This window comes from Dendropsophus ebraccatus, chromosome 15 (assembly GCF_027789765.1).
Source record: "Dendropsophus ebraccatus isolate aDenEbr1 chromosome 15, aDenEbr1.pat, whole genome shotgun sequence".
NCBI classification, from domain to species: domain Eukaryota; kingdom Metazoa; phylum Chordata; class Amphibia; order Anura; family Hylidae; genus Dendropsophus; species Dendropsophus ebraccatus.
The window spans coordinates 11,487,411-11,510,101 of NC_091468.1; the positions used below are offsets into that span (position 1 = coordinate 11,487,411).

At 44.3% G+C, this 22,691-nt stretch overlaps 1 protein-coding gene across 2 annotated transcripts in view; it reads right to left on the reverse strand.

The window, feature by feature from the left end:
* Nucleotides 1–3,950: 3,950 nt before the first annotated feature.
* The window catches only part of KCTD3 (potassium channel tetramerization domain containing 3), a 40,449-nt gene continuing 21,708 nt past the window's right edge, over nt 3,951–22,691 (reverse strand). The window contains exons 1-11 of one of the 2 annotated variants that reach the window (XM_069954369.1): nt 22,320–22,553; nt 19,150–19,340; nt 14,994–15,109; nt 14,663–14,750; nt 13,009–13,125; nt 12,460–12,630; nt 11,310–11,465; nt 9,674–9,770; nt 8,340–8,524; nt 8,107–8,245; nt 3,951–7,784 (exon numbers count right to left, since the gene is read on the reverse strand). In XM_069954369.1, coding sequence (XP_069810470.1) covers nt 7,232–7,784; nt 8,107–8,245; nt 8,340–8,524; nt 9,674–9,770; nt 11,310–11,465; nt 12,460–12,630; nt 13,009–13,125; nt 14,663–14,750; nt 14,994–15,109; nt 19,150–19,340; nt 22,320–22,468 — 1,962 coding nt within the window. In that variant the 5' untranslated portion in view covers nt 22,469–22,553 and the 3' untranslated portion in view covers nt 3,951–7,231. Of the gene's footprint in view, nt 7,785–8,106; nt 8,246–8,339; nt 8,525–9,673; nt 9,771–11,309; nt 11,466–12,459; nt 12,631–13,008; nt 13,126–14,662; nt 14,751–14,993; nt 15,110–19,149; nt 19,341–22,319; nt 22,593–22,691 lie in introns of those variants that run through there. The other variant, XM_069954368.1, reaches the window with a different exon arrangement.

The window sequence follows — 22,691 nt, forward strand, 5'->3', positions numbered from 1 at the left end:
CATGTTTCTCCCTTATATGTTCGATGAGACGTGTTCCCCCTTTACTAGTTCTACAAGAATATACATGTTCATAAAACCGGTGGTTTAACTTCCGAATTGTTTTCCCTATGTAGTGTACCCCACAGTTACAAACTATGGCATACACTACTCCTTTTGTGCCACAACATACAAAATCCTTTATATTACAGACTACTCCCCCCAGTGTGACTGACTTAGTGTCAAGGCACTGTGCGCACCACGCACAATTTCCGCACTTGAACATGCCTTTTGGAGCTGATTCACGGATCCAGTCCGTTTTTTTCCTCTCCTCTTGGAAACGGCTACGAACCAGGACATCTTTTAGATTCTTGCTTCTTTTAAATGTAATTAAGGGTTTGCCTGGGTAAATTTTTGAAAGAATCGGGTCATTTTGTACCAGGTACCAGTTATTATGTATTGTACTACGTATAACGTTAGCCAATGGACTGTATTTGAACGTAAAAGCAAACCTATCTCTCTGTGTACAGTGTTTTTTTTCGTTTATTTGCAAATAAAAGCTGGTATCTTTGTTTCTCAAAGGCTCTATTTCTTGCCTCCCGGAGTTCATCTTCCGGATAGCCTCTCAGGACTAAACGGTGGGTGAGTTCTGCTTTTTGGAGAAATGTTTCATCAGTACTATTTATACGTCTCAATCTTAAGTATTGGCCGTAGGGGACTGCTGACTTCACGTGTTTGGGGTGGTAACTCTTATAGTAGTGCAGGAGGGTATTTGAGGCAGTGGGCTTTCTATAACTAGTAGTTGTCAATGTATCATTAGTTACTTGTATCATGACATCTAGATATTCAATCTCTTGTTTTTCTAGTTCGCTTGTAAAGGACATATTATATGTATTTGTTTGTAAATACCTCATGAACTGTGTGAATTCTTCTGCAGTGCCTAACCAGATCATAAAGACATCGTCTACAAAGCGTCTATAACATCTTATAAATTTGGAGTAAGGATTGTTTACACTAAAAATCATTTGTCTTTCAAAATCTGCCAGAAATAAATTGGCTAAAGTACATGCAACTGGCGTGCCCATTGCCGTCCCACCGCACTGGGCATACCAGGTGCCATTAAACGTAAAAGTGTTGTTTTCTAGAATAAATCTCAGGCTTTCACAAATAAAATTAACACAGTCAGGACTTGCTTCTGTTTTTTCTAAAAGTGAACGAATTACATATACCCCTAGGTCTTGCGGGATCCTAGTATACAGACTCTCCACGTCTATTGACGCTAACCAGGCCTCGCTCTCCCATTGTGTGTTTTCTATTGCTGCCAAGAAGTCATTAATATCCTTAACCAAAGTTGGCACTTCGTCCAGAAGGGGCCTCAATAACCAATCAATATACTGTGACAGAGGTTCTGTGAGGGATCCCACCCCAGAGACGATAGGTCTACCGGAGGGGGGGGGACTCTAATGTTTTATGAATTTTCGGGACAAAGTACCAACAAGGCTCTTTTGGATTTGGTGGTAGTTTTTCAGCTTTTGATCGTGATAAAACTCCTTTCTCTACGTATGTGCGTAGCAGGGTCTGTAACATCCCTTTTAGTTTTTGTGTAGGGTTCTCCTTTAGTTTTAAATAATTACTTGTATCGTTTAATTGTCGAGCTGCTTCCTCTAGATAATATCTCTTGGTCATAATGACAGCATTACCCCCCTTGTCCGCTTTTTTGACTATAATTTCATTGTTTTCTTTTAGCCATTTCAAGGCTGACTTCAGTTAGGTTAGGTTCGGCTTCAGTTAGGTTAGGGGGAGCTTCGGGGTACACCAAAGCTTTAACATCCTCCATAACCTTGAAGCGGAACAGGTCCAGGTTACCTCCTGGTTGTACTGGGGGGGGGGGGGGGGGGTAAAGCTGGATTTGACTCCTCCTGTAAAAAATGTATGGTCAGACAATGGATCTTTATTGTCCCTATGACCAAGTAGCTCCGCCAGAACACTCAAACATTCCTGATCCATCTCTGTTTCTGCCCCTGCCAAATAAAAGCCTAGGGTATCAGAGGTAATTGGTGTTTCTCCTTCTGGTTTAGTTTCCTTTTTCTCTGGACTTTGGGCAAAGAATTTTTTCAAGCCTAATTTGCGTATTGATTTATGTAGGTCAATCTCAAAGTCCACTAAACTAAACGCTTCTGGGATACAGAAGTTTAGTCCTTTATTGAGCAAACTATAGACGCTACTGTCCAAAACGATATCGGTTAAATTTATCAATGTCGGGGGGGTCTCCAAGTCCTGCTTCCACGTGACTTGTCTTCTCCTTACTACTTTGACTTTGTAGCCGTCTCTTTTCTCCTCTGCCTCGCCAAATTCTCTTTTTTCTAAAGGGAGTAGTTGACTTGTCTCCTTTTTTCCTTCTCTTCCTCCAGACTGTTGGCTTTCCCCTACGTCTCCCCGACTGGATTGGCCTCTACTCTCGCGCTGTTGATTGAAGTATTTTTGTACCGCATTAGAAACTTGTGTACGTTGAGTCTTTTTTTTGCATTGGTTTGTTGCTAATTTCTTCTAATGAAGACGATTCTGTTTCAGTCGTCCAAAAATCAGATGTCTTTTTTCGTTTCTGAATTTTACCCTTTCCTTGTTGTCCTCCAATTGTCTTGTTATATAGTCTTTTGTAGTATCTCTTTTCTTGATAGGGTTTCCTTATGAAAGCTTTTCCTGTATCGCAGTCCGTCTTATCCCTAATAAATGTATCCTTTTTTTTGTGTTTTAATATCTTTCTGTAACAAAAACAATTTGCTATTTAGTTTCTTCATGAAAAGCTTAAAATCTTTATCAGGTGTCCTGGTTCGCAATTCCGTCTTTGCTTTGCATAGTTCCTCAGTGATTTTTTCATATTCTTTTTCATTTTGCTTTAGAACGAGGGCTAGGAGGTTCATTGCATGCCTCTGATGTAACTCATTCCATTGTTGGATAAAGTCTTGATTGTCCACAAATTGAGATACTTCCTTATAAGAATGCAAACTGCGCGGTGCTCGTTGTTGTTGGTGCTAATTGTTGGACTTTCAGCTCTAGGTTTTTATTACTCATCACTTGGATGGCTTCTTTGTAGTCACAGCTGATAAAAAAAAGGTGCTGGCATCCGCCCGCCCTTCATTACAATTGCACGCTTCCAAGTCTCTTTGTTCGTCAGTTTCCAGATCCATTTCACTATCTTGTACTATACCTGTTCCTACTTCTGCCATATTGAGCTCAGCGTGCTCAGGTGTTTAAAACAGACTTATGTAACAACACTAGGTAGATAAATAGCCACCGGCACTGCTGAACCTAGGCTTCCAAGGTCTTGGATCCCACAGACGGACAGAGACAAGTCAATAATCACTGGTTGGTGCTTACTACGAATGTAGATACATAGAAACTTAGCAGGTTCGTAAGATAAAGATGAGGGCACTCACCGCTTTTGTGATCTTTTTATTAGTTTTTCAATTCATCTCTTTGCGTGCATAAATGGTGCAGAGAATACCGGGCTTAGCGTGGACGCCAGACACCCACCGGATCAGGTAACAGCTGTTTCACGCGCATGCGCTTCTACAGACACCGCCTCTCACCCGAGCCCGGAATAAAAAGACTTAAAAAGACTTAAATATGTTTTTGTAAGTCACATCATGATATACGGTATATATTTTATGTATGTTTTGAATTTTTGTAATGCCCACTCACACACGTCACGGAGTGAAGCTTTTTTTTTTCCAGGCTCGGGTGAGAGGCGGTCTGTAGAAGCGCGCATGCGCGTGAAACAGCTGTTACCCGATCCGGTGGGTGTCTGGTGTCCACGCTAAGCCCGGTATGCCCTGCACCATTTATGCACGCAAAGAGATGAATTGAAAAACAAATAAAAAGATCACAAAAGCGGTGAGTGCCCTCATCTTTACCTTATGAACCTGCTAAATTATTTATACAATAAGTCATTTTCTGATGAAACCTTCCCTTGAACTAAACCATAAAGTGGATCCAATGATGCGTGATAAACACTAAAACAATGAAAATCTTTTTTTCTTGATCAATTCCTGGAAAAATGAAGGAGAGCACAATGTAAGAAATAATCATTTACATCTTTTATATCTCTTACTGGGTTGTTACAGAGTGAGAACAAACACATTACATACTGTAAAATATGCATAATATATATAATATACTCCATTAGATAAAGATTTTATTAAAAAAAAAGTTTCTCATTGGTCGGTTTTATCTTGTATCTCAGGTAAAATATTTCCAGAACATTAAATACTGTCCAACCATCTAACAAGACATGGGGGTGCATTGAAGACGACGGTGTGTAAAGACACCAGAGTGCAATGTCGCTGTAGAAGCCGCGCTGAAATAGAAAAAGACTACGTCGTGTCTCGTGCAAATATTGCTATATATTTCTATTTAAAAAAAAAAAAAAATTAAATATTTCTGATAATGTTTTCTATGTGCGGTCAGTGTGTCCCATAGTACGATAAATAACTATTTATAGATCAATAAATTATTCACTAGCCTATGTGTACAAAAAGAAAGGTATAGAAAAAGTTACAGGGCTGCAGAACGACAGCTCAGCCCAAACCAGACTGCATGCCGGTCATACCATCGCAGAACCAGACGTAGTGTAGAATAAATACTGCCATGCTTCAGCATAATGTCATCAGATCCGGCCCCACCTAGGAACATATCATTCTCGGGAGTAAAGCTTTAGGGTTGATCCATATGTCGACTATCCATCATTGATCCAGTTGCTTTAAAGGTTTTGAGCATAGAAAAACATCTTTCAGAAACAGCGCCACCCCTGTATGTGGTTGTGTCGGGTATTGCAGCTAAACTTACTTCATGCACAGGCTATAACCCATGCACATGCATGACGCTGTTTTTGGAACAAAGCAACCATACTATGCCTTTAGAGTACCTGATAAGGTTGAAAGTTATGCATGCAGTGTTGGTTGCTGTGTAAACATCCCACTCCCAACGAGTTTCCTGCATGAGTCCCATTACGTTATAACACGGCTTGTGCGTGCAAGTCACTAGGTCAGGTGTAGGGAACCTTGGCTCTCCAGCTGTTGCAAACTACTGATGGGAGTTGTAGTTTTGCAGAAGCTGGAGAGCCGGGGTTCCGTACCCCTGGCCTATGGCATGGGACACGTCCACAGTGACCCAAACTTCTGGCATCAGAACAAATACGTTTCTATCTCAAAACGTATCACAAAACGCAAACTTCCCCCTCTCGTTCCACGCTCGCTGCCTGTGCTATTACACGTCCAGACAGCGAGCAGGGAGACACAGGCAAAGCCTGCAGAATCCTCCGGAGCATGGGCCTGTCCTATTCAGTAGCTGCTTTCCGAACTGGCTAATAAAGGGGTCCCGAACATGACAGATTCCAAACCCAGACACCAGAGCGATTGGCTGATCGCCCTGAGCTTAGTTCCTGCTGCAATAAATATGTAGTGTTTTACTCCGTTCATGTAATTCATGAATAGTTATAGTCCACCAGAATGGAGCAGCTCTATGTCTGGGCTCATAGAGCGGGAGACCCCCTATATCAGTGTCCATATTAAGATAACTCTTTAAGATAGTATACAGGTACAAGTTGTCCAGTTGTGACGCCAGGTCTCCTATCTGTAACACCGTCCTGCTTCTCCCGCCCACAAAACCTGATTGACAGCTCTCCCCTGTATACAATTCTGGGGACAGGAGGCACAGAATGTAATGGTTTCTAAATAAAAATACTGACTCCATCCTCCATCTTGTGCTGCTGTCAGATAGGAATGAGGGAAGGATTTTGCCAGAAATATTCTCTTCTTTTCTATCATGGGTTCATATATAAACCTCCAGCCTTAAAGGGGTTATCCAACATTAGAAAAACATGGCCACTTTCTGCCAGAGACAGCACCACTCTTGTCTCCGGTTTGGGTGCAGGCTTTGTAACTCAGTTCCATTGAAGTGAATGAGGCTTAAATGCAGACCACATTTGAACTGGGGACAAGAGTGATGCTATCTCTGGAAGAAAGTGGCCATGTTTTTCTGACGTTGGATAACCCCTTTAAAGTGTCATTGTTACTTTACAAAGAACTTTGATTGGTCGTTGTTCAGATGATCGCTCTGCTGAGCACTTTTCTCCCAGTCTTGTAGCATAAGATGGGCTATTTAAGGCTGTATCACATGGCCCGATGTGTCGGGGAAGCGAGCGCCTACCTGTCAGCTCAGTGCTCGCTTCCCTCTCATTCCCCACTCGCTGCCTTTGCTATTACACACACAGACAGGGAGTGGGGAGCAGTGGGAAGGGCCGCCTGAACGATCTTTAGAAGTCACTGGCAGTCGGCTGCCACCGCTCATATTGCGCAACGCGACAGGCAGCAGATAGTCACTGATCTTTCAACATGTTAAAGGACCACATCAGCCGACAATGTGCATGTTGGCTGATCTTTGCCTTTCAATATGTGCTATTACACTGAATGATTATCGGCCTGAACCGTAGGTAATTGGCCAAGTAAGGCCGATAACCATTCAGTGTAATAGGGTCTTTAGGTTTATACAGTAACTAAGCCAATCGTATACAATGAGGCGGAGAGCAGTGAGCCAGGGTGGAACACTCAGCTGGGTACTTCTCGGAACACACAGACCCTGACTGTGTGTCAAAAAGTTTTTTTTGTTGTTTTTTTTTTTTTACAGTAATCAGTATGGGTGTGGGTTTGCATCTCAGTTCCATAGAAGTTAATGGAGCTGAATTGTAATACCACACACAACCTGAGAACAGGGGTGGCACTGTTTTTGTAAGAAAGTAGTGTGTTTTTCAGAATCTGGGCTAGCCCCTGCAATCTGCTCTGGGATGTAGGTAACCACCACAGGATGTGTAGTACGCATCCACTGACTTCTAAGCCTCATCCATGGACGTAATGTATGTAAACTAACAACCCAATATCCTCCTATATGTATGGTGCTCAAGACATCAAGGACCAAGGCAATGCTGGAGACATCTAACAAGGTGTGTGCCCATACAGGAGAACTATATCAAACCAGACAATCCCTTTAAATTAAACACTGTCTCAGGAGCAGAGACCGGAGCAAGCCATTGGGACCACTAAACGGACCGCAAGATTTCCAGTCCCAGTGCATGTAGTTTCCTAGGGGTCAGCACCACGGGAGAATTGCATCATGTGACTCCGCTCTCTGTACAGACTTTGGGTGGAGATTAGTAGTCAGTGTTGAACCCACAAATGCAGCAAGATCACAGAGCATTGCATCATATTGCATAGTCCTGGCAGGAGGAGTCGCTTTTCTTACGGCGCGGCGAGGTGGAGGACTTGGTAGGAGACGGGGAGGCAGTGCCAGACGACTCGTTTCCGCCGTCACACGGCGATGAGCTTAAGTGAGGTACTTGGGAAACTTTTCGCCTGCTAAGAAATGCTCCTTCAAATCCACTTTTCTTCTTCACATCAGCCTTGGGTTCGCTTTCTTCCTCCGCGGTCCTCCTCCTGACCTCGGCGTTCTCAGGATTGCGGCTGCACTCGCCGGCGCCTTCCGCGCTCTTGGTTGCTTTTTGGGTGGTTGCGGGTTTCTTTTCGGGGAAGCAGCTTTCTTGATCGCTTAGTCGGATCTCGTTTTTCAAGAGAAAATTCCCGTTTTCGGGGCTAGCCCTCTCAATGTTATTTTTGTTAAAGGCGAAGGCCTGGAAATCTCGGTAGCTATGGAAGCTTTCTGTGCGCCGAGCTCGTGCCAACAAGGGGCTCTCGCGGTAAGGCCTCACTGAGCCGTAAGTTGCAGCTTCGTGTATCGTCTCGTGATGGAGCTGTAAGCTATTAACATGCAGATAAAATAGAATTACCAGAACAGTATAACAAACTGTAATATATCTTAGCAGACAAAAATGCTGCTTTCGCAACACAATAAAGTGATATTAAAGGAGTTATCAAAAGTTTACAAATTGTCACTTATTAACAGGATACCCCAGCGATCACGAGAAGGGGGAACCTGTGTCCCTTGAGGCAATGCCACATTCGGCCATGTTCAGATGTGAATACCCTTCTAACACATAGGGGTTGTCTAAAGTGGAGAATTTACAGTTCTGCTTTGGACAACATAATGATATAGGATCCAGTAATGTAAAGGTGTTCATACCTGGAGCTGGAATCACGTAGGCGACTTTGGTGAATGACAGAGGTGGCCGGGCTGATGTTCGGAGTGGCGCAGCGGGAAGCACTCAGATCACACTGGTCCAGTAGCTTTAGCAGCTCTTCCTCTGTTGGGCCTCCGACATCTAAAGAGAAACAATAAAAAAAAAATAATTCAAATGAGGAGATTCTACTTTTCTAAATTTCCCTCCAACCTTCCTTTTGTGATCGGGATTGCACCTTTATCTTCTGTCTTTGTCACCATATCCATTGCAGTAGTCAGGTCCCACATCTGAATACTTCCGTTCGAGTGTCCTGTAAAGAGATAGCGGCGGGGCCTGGAGCCCATGCGGCTGGATCCTTCACACTCCCGGACAGTAAAACATGTGATGGTCGTGCAGTCGACTGCTTGGATTTCACAGATTCTGCATGAGGAAACACACTGTCATCTTCATGGATTTATGGGTAATTCTATACTGATTCTACCCAGTCACCTGCTATTTGTCCACTAGGGAAGATGGGGAACCTGTGGTCCTACAGCAAAAATTACAACTTCCATCATCTACAAAACAAGTTTTGGCTGCCCAGGCATGAGGGGAATTGTAGTTTTGCAACAGCTGGAGGGCTGCAGGTTCCCCATCCCTGCACTAAGGGTGAGCACATAATACCATGACTATGCTCTCCAACATGCAGCCCTTTAGCTGTTGCAAAAATATACATCCCATCATGCCTGGACAGCCTCTACAGTGCTTTAAAAGAAGCCTATAAACTAGCATTGGCCACCCAAAGTTCACTCATTGGCATTATGAACCATTACAATTTCTCTGAATCCCAATAGAAAACCTCTCCTGCTCTGGACAGTTCCTGTCTCGGCCAGAGATGTCAGCAGAGAGCACTGTGTCAGACTGAAAATAAAACAACATTTCCTGCAGGACATACAGCAGCTAATAAGTATGGGAAGACTTGAGATTTTTTAATAGAAGTAAATTACAAATCTATATAACTGGGTGGGAAGGTAATTTTTTTGGGGAATAACAAAACTAGGTGTTAGGTGGAACCTTGGAAATTGTTATTTTTCTAGACAACTATGTATCTTTTTATTATGTATGTTATGCCTTTGGATATAAAAATTTAAGAATAAAAAAAGCTATATAAACTTTCTGACACCAGTTGATTTAAAAGAAAAAGATTTTCGCGGGACGACCCCTTTAAGATGCCCATGCACATTATACTAAAGTTGGCAGAACCTTTTGCTGCCGTTGGGTTCGGCTTGGGGGCGTCTTCAGCCAAGGATCGGCTGTAAATTTTACACAGGCCGTTTATCGGCCAAAGAAGCGTTTCTAGCAACCAAGGCCGAGTAAAATGGCCTTTACTTTCACGGCACAACCCCTATGTTCTCGGAGGGCTTAGCCAGCACCAGAGCAGTCTGATTCTTCTCTCCTCCCCATGATGCAAATGATAAGTTGACAAACTCTGTACATGTTCCTTATAAGCAAAGGGAAGTAGAACTATAGACGTGAATATGGTGGACATTTTCCATTTTTTGATTTTGGCCATCTTTTTCCTCCAGTCACCTTTTTCCAGTTGAAGAAAGCCGAACAAATAACTTGTTAGTTATAGGAACCACCTTCTGGATGAAGACTTGCTGATCATCTCGTTCTCCAAAAGGTCCTGGAAAGAAGATTGATTACACAATGAATTTATTGGCTTTTATATAAATGTAAAGCGTGAACACAGACGTGGGAGCTCTATCAGTCTATAACTACATTATTCTAGCATCCTTGTAACTGGATACATGTGGGACTAACTAATATTCTGGACTACAGGACGGTCATAGAAGCAACAAGTTTATTCATTTACACAGTCTCTGTTTCAGAAAACGGTACACCGATCAATAGAACACAAATAAGAAACTGTAATATATCTTATCAGGCAAAAATGCTGCCTTCTCCTGTTATCAAGTAACTAAAACTTTTGTACTGTGTCTTCTTTATAGTATTGTCCCAGCCACTGAATATACAGGGAACTGAAGTGCTGCCATTTTCAAGGAGCAGTTCTCATGAACAGTTGGGTGGTTAGGAGCGCATGAAAAGTCTATTAATTAAAGGGAAACTATCAGCAGGTTAGACGATTCTAACCTGCTGATATGTCCCTATTGCACAGGAGACGCTGAGGAGGAACATATGTCTCTAAGGGTACAAACCCACACACCGTATACGCAACAAATACGCAACAAATACGCAGCAGTTTGATGGTGAAGATTTAATGCTGAGTTCAGTTATTTAGATCTAATCTGCTGCGTTTTTGTTGCGTATTTGTTGCGTTTTTGCTGCGTATTCGCTGTGTATCGCAGCAGTAAATACGCTGTGTATACGGTGTGTGGGTTTATACCCTAAGGGTACAAACCCACTTGACGTATTTGCTGCGTGAATCAGTCTTAAAAATAAGCAGGCAAAACGCAGGTTGGCTTTATACAATTGTTCTGCGTTAAAATACGCAATTGTGTATTTTTGAAGCGTGAAGCTTGTTGTTAGCAAAGCATCAGTTGTTAACAGCCTGTGTGAAAAACGCATGTAGCTTCACGCTTCAAAAATACACAATTGCGTATTTTAACACAGAACAATTGTATAAAGCCAACCTGCGTTTTGCCTGCTTATTTTTAAGACTGATTCACCCAGCAAATACGTCAAGTGGGTTTGTACCCTTATAGTATGTCTCTCACCTTCCTCCATGGTGCCATTCTGGTGCAGTTAGTCATGTGCTCCACGGTCCGGTGAGAGCATTAAAAGCACTGAGGCACCCGTAGGAGCACTGCAGCGCCCCTATAGCGCCAATCCGCCCCCGACAGGCCTGCCCCTTTCTAATGATAATGAATGGAGCGGACCGTATCAGCACTATAGGGACTGGGCAGTGCTACTAACACACTCACCGGACCGTGGAGGAAACTACTAACTGCATCTGAACAGTGCAGAGGAGGAAGGTAAGAGACATACTATCCTCCTCTGCGTCTACTGTGCAAAAGGGAGATATCAGCGGGTTAGATCTGTCTAACCTGCTGATACTTCCCCTTTAATAATAAGTAATATATTTTTCCTGCTTCCTAGGCAGTGGCAGAAACTGCTTGTGACTGCTGACTATGCAGGACTACCTAACTGGTAGCAGTACAGACAGGCCCTGGCAGTGTACATAACATACAGACGTGCACTCTACCTATATCGTTGCCTGAAGAATAGCTGCCATGGCTCTCGGTCTCCTCCAGGGATAGGATCTTGAAGGAGGCGAGTGGAGTTGACCCAGGCTGGGTAGAGATCATTCCTCTGAAGCGAGTTACTGTCCAGGTCCGGACGTGGTTATTGTCAGCACAAACTAACGTAAAAAACAAAGCACATTTTAAAGGGAAAGTGTCATCAGAAAATGACTTGTCCTTTAAATTTTTTTATCTTAAACATATTTTTAAAATAATTTTTTTGTGATATTTTGCTTTTTTTTTCATTTTTCTGTCTATATTATAAAATATTCCTGAGATCTTGCAGTTTTCATTCTCACCACTGGGGCTAAAACTGTTGTGTCTGAGGTGATAAGAGAAGGCTGCAGTAAAGCAATCTGTACAGCACTGCAGATAGAGGAGACAACATCAGCTCCCTGTGGAATGACCCCTTTAAAGATCACAGAGCACGCTCAGTAATGTTTCACATTTATCGGAAGGGGACAGAGTCTGTTTACTATCTATGTCCATGAGTCTTGCTGTAAAGCATGTCACTAAATGCTGTTAACAGCAGCCCAGGCAATATGGCCGCCTCCATAACAATGTACAAAAGGGAAATAAATAAAAAATTAAAGACTGAAAATAGAAACAGATTAGAATAAAAGAACAAGTTTTAGTATCTGACTCTAATCAGTAAAAAAAAATTTAGGTGACACCTTCCCTTTAAGAACAGACTGTTTTTGTATACATATCACCCACACAGGTACTGTTACATCTGAATCAGTTTTCTATAACTGTACTTTTTCATTGATCTCCCACATCTCCTGCTGTATGTGGCTCCATGGGGCACAGGCAGGTAACAGATTGCCTCCCATAGGGGGCCTGTAATCCTGCATTGTGGCTCTTGGAGTCTATGGAGCCAAAACTGCAATACCGCCTGTGCAGAAAGATAGCATTCACACTTACATGGTGTGTGTGTACACATCCTACTTTACTGTAGTCCAAGCTGTGGGCAAACACACGGGCAATGGCATCCACAGTGCTATAGACTATAATGGATCTGATACTGTCTGCCATTGGGGGTGGTTTTCTCCTGTAGTACACAAGGAGGCTTTGTTAGTGACACTGCAGTACAATATAAGAACAGAGCCATACCTGACACTAGGTGTTTCTCTGACAACATGATCTTAGTGACCGGGCTCCTGTGGACGGTGAACGTCTGGAAGAGCTGCGGGCCGGAGCCTACGGTCTCTGGATGCTGCACAATCACCCTGACGGCTCCAGAGCTGGTGCCATAGGCGATCTCTATCCAGTTTCCGCTGACACCTGTAGAGGACGCACCAGAAGTAGGAACAGATTATAATAAAGGTCCTCACCCTCAATGTACTTTCCATCAGCATTTTTTTGTCAGTGAATGAACGGTGGAGCAACAGACTGGAAAGGATACACCACTTCCTGCAGGACATACAACAGCTGATAAGTACTGGAAAACTATAGATTTTTAAATAGAGGGAAATTATATATCTATATAACTTTCTGAAACCAGTAGATCCAAAGGAAAAAGATTTCCACTGAGGTGCCGCGAAGTAAGGGCGGTCTATGTGTACAGGGCGAGGAAAATGAAATGCACGTAGTAAATGTTACACCTGATTGTAACTTATGGCTTCATGAAAGTGTAATGAAGGTCACTCAGCCGGGACTCACTTGTTTTGGGGGTGAGGTAGACACTCAGGGCAGTGATAGCATCGTTGGATGGATCGTGGTACAATTCTGTTACCAGAAGATCATTGTCCTTCATCCGTAATGGAAACTTCTGCATATCTGTATGGAAGGAACCGTACACAATAACTAGGAGAACTGATCCACCACTACAATAAAAGGATGCTAGGTGTTCTAGAGAATCCAGAAACAAGGAGCCCCTGTAGCTTTCTTCTCCTAAATCAATGGAAGCCAGAAGTCAATGGAAGCTTAAAAGAGAAGTGCGGCGGAAATTTGTATTGTATTGTATTGCCCCCCAAAAGTTATACAAATCATCAATATACACTTATTATGGGAAATGCTTATAAAGTGCTTTTACCCCTGCACTTAGTACTGCATCAAGGCTTCACTTCCTGGATAACATGGTGATGTCACTTCCTGGGTAACACGGTGATGTCCCTTCCTGGGTAACACGGTGATGTCCCTTCCTGGGTAACACGGTGATGTCCCTTCCTGGGTAACACGGTGATGTCCCTTCCTGGGTAACACGGTGATGTCCCTTCCTGGGTAACACGGTGATGTCACTTCCTGGAAAACATGGTGATGTCACAACCCGACTCCCAGAGCTGTGCGGGCTGTGGCTGCTGGAGAGGATGATGGCAGAGGGATGCTCAGTGTCCCTCCAGTGCCCTGTGTCCCTTCCTCTCCAGCAGCCACAGTCCGCAGAACTCGGGGAGTCGGGTCAAGACATCACCAGGTTATCCAGGAAGTGACATCACCATGTTATCCAGGAAGTGAAGCCTTGATGCAGTAGTTAGTGCAGTGGAAAAAGCACTTTATAAGCATTTCCTGTAATAGGTGTATTTTGGTGATTTGTATAACATTTGGGGGGCAATACAAAACTTTAATAACAATTTTCACCGGACTTCTCCTTTAAGGGGCAGGCACTCTGATCTACTGACTGACGGAGAGTCTTGGCATCAGGATTTCACCCTTTTAACAATGTGGATTTCATAGTGATAATCTGACCACTATTTCAGTAAGGTAAGCCAAAGAAACCCCATCAGGCTACTATGCTAACTAACTTTATAAACAGATTTAGGCCTTGTTCACATAGTGTATTTTTTTAAGACAAAGGCCGTTGCTGGAAATTAAAACCAAGGCCGTTCTTGTCTTAAAATAAAGAACTCTATGTGAACAGCGGCCGTTGTTTACACTCTGTATTGTTCTGTAAATCTGCAGAAATAGTTGACATGTCAATTATTTTCGGCCGCTAGTGCATGAACAAGTGCCGCCGTTCACACTATGTATGGCCGATCTGATGTTCTATGGTGATTTGGATTGCAGGCACGCCCAAATGTGTCCGCACTCCAAATAAAATAAAATAATATTCCTGTAGGCGATATGGCAGTATCGGCCACAGGAACATGTGAGACAGCGGCCGTGTCAAACAACGGCCGTTGTTTTAACACAGTATGAACATAGCCCTAGCTTCCCCTTTCATTCATGTGTACTTAGAGATGGAAAGATATGAACCAAAGTCTGGCTCTTCTCCCCCAGGACCCTGTAGGTAAGAAACTATCGGGAAAGATCAATTCCCTCTGAAGCCTTTAAATAGAAATGATTTGAGAAGTTTTATGTTCTTCCCAGGTCTTCTCACCTATATAATAGATTGATCCGTTGTTACATCCCAGGAGAAGAAATGATCCGGCCGTGTCATAGCTGGTAATAGGAACAACGTCCTGGACCTGTGCCAACAGAAGAGGAAAAACATCAGCAGGTAAATATGTGTGTTCTTCCAGCTGGTGCAAAACTACAACCCCCATCATACCTGGGCAACAGTATGCAGAGAAAGAAAGAGCTGGACTGTCAGAATGGACTGCAGGAATTGTACTATATCATATACATAACTATTATATTCAGACAGCTCTGATATACTGGATGAATTGGTCATCATTAGAGCATGGGGTGGAGTATCGGGGAGGACTGACCTGCCAGTGCTGGGTGACAGCGTTCCAGACTCCAACCTTTCCTGTATGGCTTGTAGCAACCAACTGGTTACCAATAAAGAACAGCGCGTCCACCGGCACTCCGAGGTTAAACACACCTAAAGAAATGACTGTACATTAATAGCAATAAGTATTTATGCAAGTACATCTACAAACTGATCTGTAGATGGGAGGTAGATAGATAGATAGATAGATAGATAGATAGATAGATAGATAGATAGATAGATAGATAGATAGATAGATAGTATCATTAATATCTCATGGTGATTCTGGCCGTGGGTGAAGCTGATAAATATCACGTAGGAAAGAACGTCATCATCAGTCATATACAAGATGTCACGCAGTTCAGAGTCCTCTGATTTTGGGAGAGTAACAGTGGACAATGGCAGTTTTCACGTTGCGATGTCTTCCATGACTTGGTGCGGTGACAATGGGGTTAATCGAATGGACTGGCCTGCCCAGAGACTGGACCTTCACCCTATCGAGAACCTCTGGGACAAGTTGAAGCGTTGACCTAAGGAGGGGGGGGGGCACCATCTGAAATTGGTGAAGGTTCTCATATGTTTTCTCCAAGCTGAATGAAAGAAAATTCCGCTAGTCGTCATACAAGAACCGATGGAGAGGATGCCCAGGAGGGCCGCAGCTGTGATCGCAGCTCCTGGAGCCTCCACCAACTATACAAGGGGAAGAAAATGTGGTTTCCTTTTCTATTACAGGTGTCCTATTACTTTCTGGTAGAATCAACCTGAACACATATCTTCCCATGCCAGCGATCTCTAACCTGAGGCTGTTCAGCTAGTGCAAAACTACAACTCCCAGCATGCCCCGACAGCCCCTGACCTGTGAATCTTCAGCTGTTGCTAATTTACAATCCCCAGCATGGCCCAATAGCCTCCAACCTGTGTTCCCCAACCTACAGCCCTTCAGCGATTTTAAAACTACAATTCCCAGCATAGCCCAATAGCTTCCAACCTGTGTTCCCCAACCTGTCGCCCTTCAGCTATTCCAAAACTAACACTCCCAGCAAGGCCCAATAGCCTTTGACCTTTGTTTCCACACCTGTAGCCCTTCAGCTATTGCAAAACTACAACTCCCAGCATGCCCTGACAACCCCTGACCTGTGAATCTTCAGCTATTGCTTATTTACAATCCCCAGCATGGCACAATAGCCTCTGGCCAGTGTTTCCCAACCAATGGCCTTTCAGCTATTTTAAAACTACAACTCCCAGCATGCTCAATAGCATGTGACCCGTGTTTCCCAACCTACAGCCCATCAGCTATTTCAAAACTACAACTCCCAGCATAGCCCACTAGCCTCTGACCTTTGTTTCCACACCTGTAGCCCTTCAGCTACTGCAAAACTACAACTCCCAGCATGCTCTGACAACCTTTGATAAGTATTGGCCAACCTGGCCATGCCCTGAGAGCCTTCAGCTATTCACAGCATTGTTTCCTCCGACCTGTGGTTCTAAGCTAAAGCAAAACTACAACTCCCAGCATGCCCTGACAGCTTTTGATGACTGATGCCCAACCTGTGTCTATTTCTGCAATAGACAGAATATTTATGGTAGAATTATTCCTTGTATCATCGAGCTGCAGACGGCAACACGGACACTAATAATAATAATAATAAGCGCCATAATAAAAAGCAGAGGACGGCGGAAGAATTGATAACTCCGGTAAGCTGACGGTTCAGGAAAATCAAGAGGGACAGGCTGAATGGGCAGAAGGAATTTAAGGTGTCACTCCTGCTTAGTCTCCAGCATCCTGACTGCTCTCCGCGGGGAGGAAGACGCTATAAGTAATGACATGTCCCTGTCTTAAGGGGCCCTCTCCGTAAAATACTGCTTATAGCTGCAATCTGCTGGCGGTGTCTCCGGTAAGTAATATTGAAGGGCCGGCTGCCTGGGGGACAGCTCTATCACACACACGCCAGGCTTTGTAATTTTCCTTAGAAGCCGTTCCCGGGGTTTGAAGTGTTTGTTCATATTCTGTAAAAGAAACGATTTGTGGCGGTGAAGAGCACCTCTGTGTCCCCCCCGACGATCATCTCCGAGCGTCACCGTCACATCCCGCTATAAAGCCACTTCATTATTAAAGAAAATGGAAACCTAATTGTGCTGGATACAAGCAATTTCCCAGCAGCAGCCGCCCCCCCCCCCCCCCCCCCCCCCCCCCCCCCCCCCCGGTGCCCGCGGTTCTGATTGTTCCGCCAGCTCCGTACAACTTTATTCCCTTTTACACGGCTGAGAAATGGACTCGATATTAAAGCAGATGATCAATTTCTTTTTTATGTACTTTTAGATATTGAAAGGACTTTAGTTATTGTGGTCTGCCCGCTCCGTTGTTCAGCTGCCTGGCGAATTCATTTCTTGTCTGAGGCCTCGGCGTGAACAGGTAACATCTGGAAACGCATCGGTCTGTCTTAAAAGGGGTATTCCACTCAAACATAACGTTTCATATGTTGCTGCCCATGGGGACACTAACAATTCCTTCTATACTTATTATCTATTCAGCCTCCTTCCCCCATTCTGTGCTGCTGCTTAAGACACAAAAATCTGTGATTGAGCTGTTCTTTGTCTCCCCCTCCTCCCCCCTCCCTTCTGAAACAGCTGATGTAAACAAGTCCCTGACTGGCCGTTCCTGCAACTTTGTAATGCTGGAGGGTTAATCTGAGGTCAAGTTGCTAATGAACTCACTGTGATTATCCCTCCCAGCATTATAAAGAAGCTACAAAGCTGCAGATAAAGCCAGTCAGGGACTTGTTTACATCAGCCTTTCAGAAAGGAGGGGGGAGGAGGGGGAGACAGAGAAAAGCTCACACACAGATTTTTGTGTCTTCAACATAAAGCAGCAGCTCAGAACTGGGGGAAGAACACTAAATAGATAATGAGAGAACGAGCCGGGTAAAGTGCACCGTAGCACATGGCAGTTCTCTTACTTATTGTACTGATCAGTGGGGGTCTCAACACTCAACAGATGTATTGATCGGTCGGACCCCCAAAGAATGGGTCGGGAGCAGCGGGTGATAGCAAACGTCATTATTTCACTCCCTGCCTTGCAATGATCTCTATCCTAGCAGCTTCATGATAGGTCTTTGAGACCACTGGGAGGAGATGACTGACAAAAAGGAAATGCAGCTCATGTTGTATTTGAGGACTGGGAGATCCTCTTGTCGAGTACCCACCAGCTGAGCTGGATAAACTTTCTGCTCTCAATAGGGAGACCCCATGTTCTTTGGTCCTTGTGACACGTGAAAAGTTTTTCTTAGGGGTGGTGTACTCTTCCATCAGTAAATCTACACAAGCTGCTGCACAATCCAGTAAATCTACACAAGCTGCTGCACAATCGAGTAAATCTACACAAGCTGCTGCACAATACAGTAAATCTACACAAGCTGCTGCACAATCCAGTAAATCTACACAAGCTGCTGCACAATCGCTTTCTGAGAGAGCAGACTGCTTGCCCAGAGTGTGACACAATCGCTCTCGGTGACATATTACACATAATACTCTGACACCTTTGAGATCTGTAGTTTCAATGTATAGCTCAAGATCAATCACCATTAGTGGTATAGTGATACAAAAAGGATGTGCATCTCATGAGAAAGCTATGTGCTCAGTAAAACCTCTCCTACAGCCCCCCCCCCCTCTTCTATAGGGACACCGCTCTTTATCCAGACCATATTCATATTAAGCCATGTTCTCTTTAAAGGGGTCCCAGCAAGTGCCAGAGATTTGTAATTTACTTCTATTAAAAAATCTCAAGTATTCTAGTACTTATCAGCTGCTGTATGTCCTGCAGGAAGTGATGTATTCACTCCAGTCTGACACAGTTCTCTCTGCTGCCACCTCTGTCCATGTCAGGAACTGTCCAGTAACAAATTCCCATAGAAAACCTCTTCTCCTCTCCAGACTGGAAGAAAACAACATTTCCTGCAGGACATACAGCAGCTGGTAGGTACTGGAAGACTGGAGATATTTTAATAGACGTAAATTATAAATCTCTGGCACTTTCTGGCACCAGTTGACTTAAAAGCAAAAAAAAAGTGTTGGTGAACTACCCCTTTAATGCAAAGAGATTGTAATGTACTTGATGCACGCACACAAAGTCTGAGCATCCACGTAAAAGGCCTCACCTATTTCATTTCCACTACTTCCATCCTGTATGCTCCAAAGGATGATGCTGCTTTCGGAGGCGACAGCAACCATCTTGTCTTTATCGCCATGGGGGCCTCCCACAACTTTTGCATTGAGAGCCACCCTTTCAATGGTCCAGTCTAGATAGGGGCTTGAGAAAACCTGCTGCCAGCCGGAGGACTCCTTTATCCTGCAGAAGATGAAGCAGAAGGGGTCATTACACTCGGTAACGGAAATAGAACAGTCTTGGTAACGAAAAAACTCGACATGTCAGTGCCAACTTGTCCCCAGGCTGTGTGTGGTATTACAATTCAGCTCCATTCACTACAATTGAAAAGAGCTACAAAACCCACACTCAAATGGAGGACAGGAGTTGCGCTGTTTCTGGAAGAAAGTGGCCATGTTTTTCCAAGCCTGGATAATGACTTTCATAAAATCCTTTCATAAAATCCTGTAACTTTTTATTCAGCTGCTATAACTATATGTACTTGGAGCCGTCTTCATCTTTTGAAGCAGCTTTGGTGCTCCAGTCCGTATAAGTAGGAGAAGAGAACCACCACCGTATGTAATACTCGATCGCCTCTGCAGGGGGAGCCGGTCAGCTTCATCAGCCACAGACAGTGGACGCCAGAACAACAGCAACTACTTTGGTCTGAGACAAACGCAAAAAGTTGCTGCAAAGTATTCTCCTGTAGTTTTTCATCTGGATCGATAAGTTTTTACGTTTAGTTCAGGACTCCAGACATGTTGTTCTTTAGCCACAAATCAAAGACGTCTCCATGTCCCCCCCCCCTTTCTGTCAAGGAAATCGGAGTGGGGGGGGGGGATGGCAGGGGAGAAAAAAAAAATGGAGATGCTGCATTAGCCCCTATGCTGTTCCTAACCATTAATAAAAGTTTTGTCAGGTGGTGAGTTTCCTATTTTTCTTGGAGTGGCGGCGCGTCTGCCTGAGTGTGACTGAAACAATTTGAGACCGCCAGCGCGGACGGACAGGTAATCCATTTGAAAAGCATTAGAGCGGGATTTTTGACAAATTTCAATAAACCCCTCGCTGTGTTCACTCTATCACAGTTAGGAACGTGCGGAGTGCGTGGCCGCTGCTCGGACCGTGCTAAGACGCCCAATCCTACACTTATTAAAGGCTTTCCGTCAGTAATGCTTCTAAATTAAAAGGCCAGCGAGGGCGTCACCCCGTCCGCGTACAAAACTTCACACACGCCCGTCACCGAGACCGTCAAACTCAAGTCAGGCGGTGTGCCCGGAAGAGAGAATGTGTTTAGTCCTTGAAACCAATGTCAAGACTTTTCTGTAAGAAAGTGGGCATGTTACCTGAGCCTGGGTAACCCCTTAAAGGGGCACTCCAGCGAAATGATCTTTCTTTGAAAATCTCAATCTCAATCTTCCAGTTCATGGAAGAAAAAGAGCGCTGCACCTCACACCTATGGCTGACACTAGTGCCCCTAGGCTAAATAAAAAACACATCAGCAATTTGTGTATGAATTGATCAAGCCATACTGCCCCATGTACCTCGTGCCGGTATCTGATACACATGGGTCCCTACACTAAGTCCACACCGTGCCAGTCAGTGGCCACCAACCCCGCAGGCGTGCACGGTCAGGGAACGGGGGCCATGGGACGGCCCTGCGACTCCCATGCCACAGGACCAGACCCAGAAACACCACACCAGAATCCGGCCAGCACCGCCGGCGGAGAAGGTCGCCCCCAAACAGCACAAGTCTGGACGAGGTATTGCACTCACCATAGCTGCTGCAGACAGAGTGGGAAAAGACAGGAGGGATTAAAACCATGTGCACTCAGGTGTCTCCCGCTAATTGCGGTCATGTGGGTCTCACCAGGAGGAGTGCAAAACACGGAGAAAAGAGAGAAACAAAATACGGTTAGCTTAGTGTAGGGACCCATGTGTATCAGATACCGGCACAAGGTACATGGGGCAGTATGGCTTGATCAATTCATACACAAAATTCTGATGTGTTTTTTATTTAGCCTAGGGGCACTAGTATCAGCCATAGGTGTGAGGTGCAGCACTCTGTTTCTTCCCTGAACCGCATTTTGTTTCTCTCTTTTCTCCGTGTTTTGCACTCCTCCTGGTGAGACCCACATGACCGCAATTAGCAGGAGACACCTGAGTGCACATGGTTTTAATCCCTCCTGTCTTTTCCCACTCTGTCTGCAGCAGCTATGGTGAGCGCAATACCTCATCCAGACTTGTGCTGTTTGGGGGCGACCTTCTCCGCCGGCGGTGCTGGCCGGGTTCTGGTGTGGTGTGTTTGGGTCTGGTTCTGTGGCATGGGGGTGGCAGGTCCATCCCATGGCCCCTGTTCCCTGACTGTGCACGCCTGCGGGGTTGGTGGCCACTGACTGGCACGGTGTGGACTTAGTGTAGGGACCCATGTGTATCAGATACCGGCACGAGGTACATGGGGCAGTATGGCTTGATCAATTCATACACAAAATTCTGATGTGTTTTTTATTTAGCCTAGGGGCACTAGTATCAGCCATAGGTGTGAGGTGCAGCGCTCTTTCTTCTCTGAACCGTCAATCTTCCAGTACTTATAAGTTGCTGTTTGTCCTGCAGGAAATTGTGTTTTCTTTATAGTCAGACACAGTGCTCTCTGCTGCTACCTCTGTCCATGTCAGGAACTGTCCAGAGCAGGAGAGGTTTTCTATGGGGATTTGTTCCTGCTCTGGACAGTTCCTGACATGGACAGAGGTGGCAGCAGGGAGCACTGTGTCACACTGGAAACAATACACCACTTCATGCAGGACATACAGCAGCTGAGAAGTACTGGAAGACTGGAGATTTTTCGTAGTAAGATAATAAAGTAAAGTAATTTACAGAGCTCTGTTACCAGTTGATTTGAAAGAAAAAAAATCTGGTGACCTACACCTTTAACACAGAAATAAAAGAACGCTGGAAACTACGAGGAAAGTATTGTACAACCTGTAACTTTTCCTGGTTGGTAATATCATAAAGCAGCAGAAACTTCCAGCTCATCATTCTGCCGGATTGTTCCCCGTCTGTAGGGAATGACATTATTAACCGGACAAGTACATATACCTCTATCTCACTACAGACAGATCTTAAAGTAATGACTTCTTTACAATCTAATATAAAAAGTGAAGCAGTTGAACAGATGATCCTGCTCACGTTTTATGTTCATGGTGATCGCAGTCATACCAGCTAATTTCACAAGAGAAATGGATGGCGCGGCGCGGCGACGGCGGGCTGGGTGCATTCTGGGAAAAACAATCAGGGGGCTGACGAGAAAAGGGGAAAAAAATATATATAAAATACATGGAAGGAAATGCATTGTGATGAATAATTCATACCTGTAGCAAACCACAAAATGAGCGTAGGCAGCGACTATCCAGTTGTGATGGCCCGCTACTATCAGGACTTTCCGGGGATCCACTGGGAATCCTGCATAAAAGGCAAGAGATTTATATTATATATATATATATAAAAAAATAAATATATATATTTTATAATATAATGTAATAATATTTACAATAATAGTTA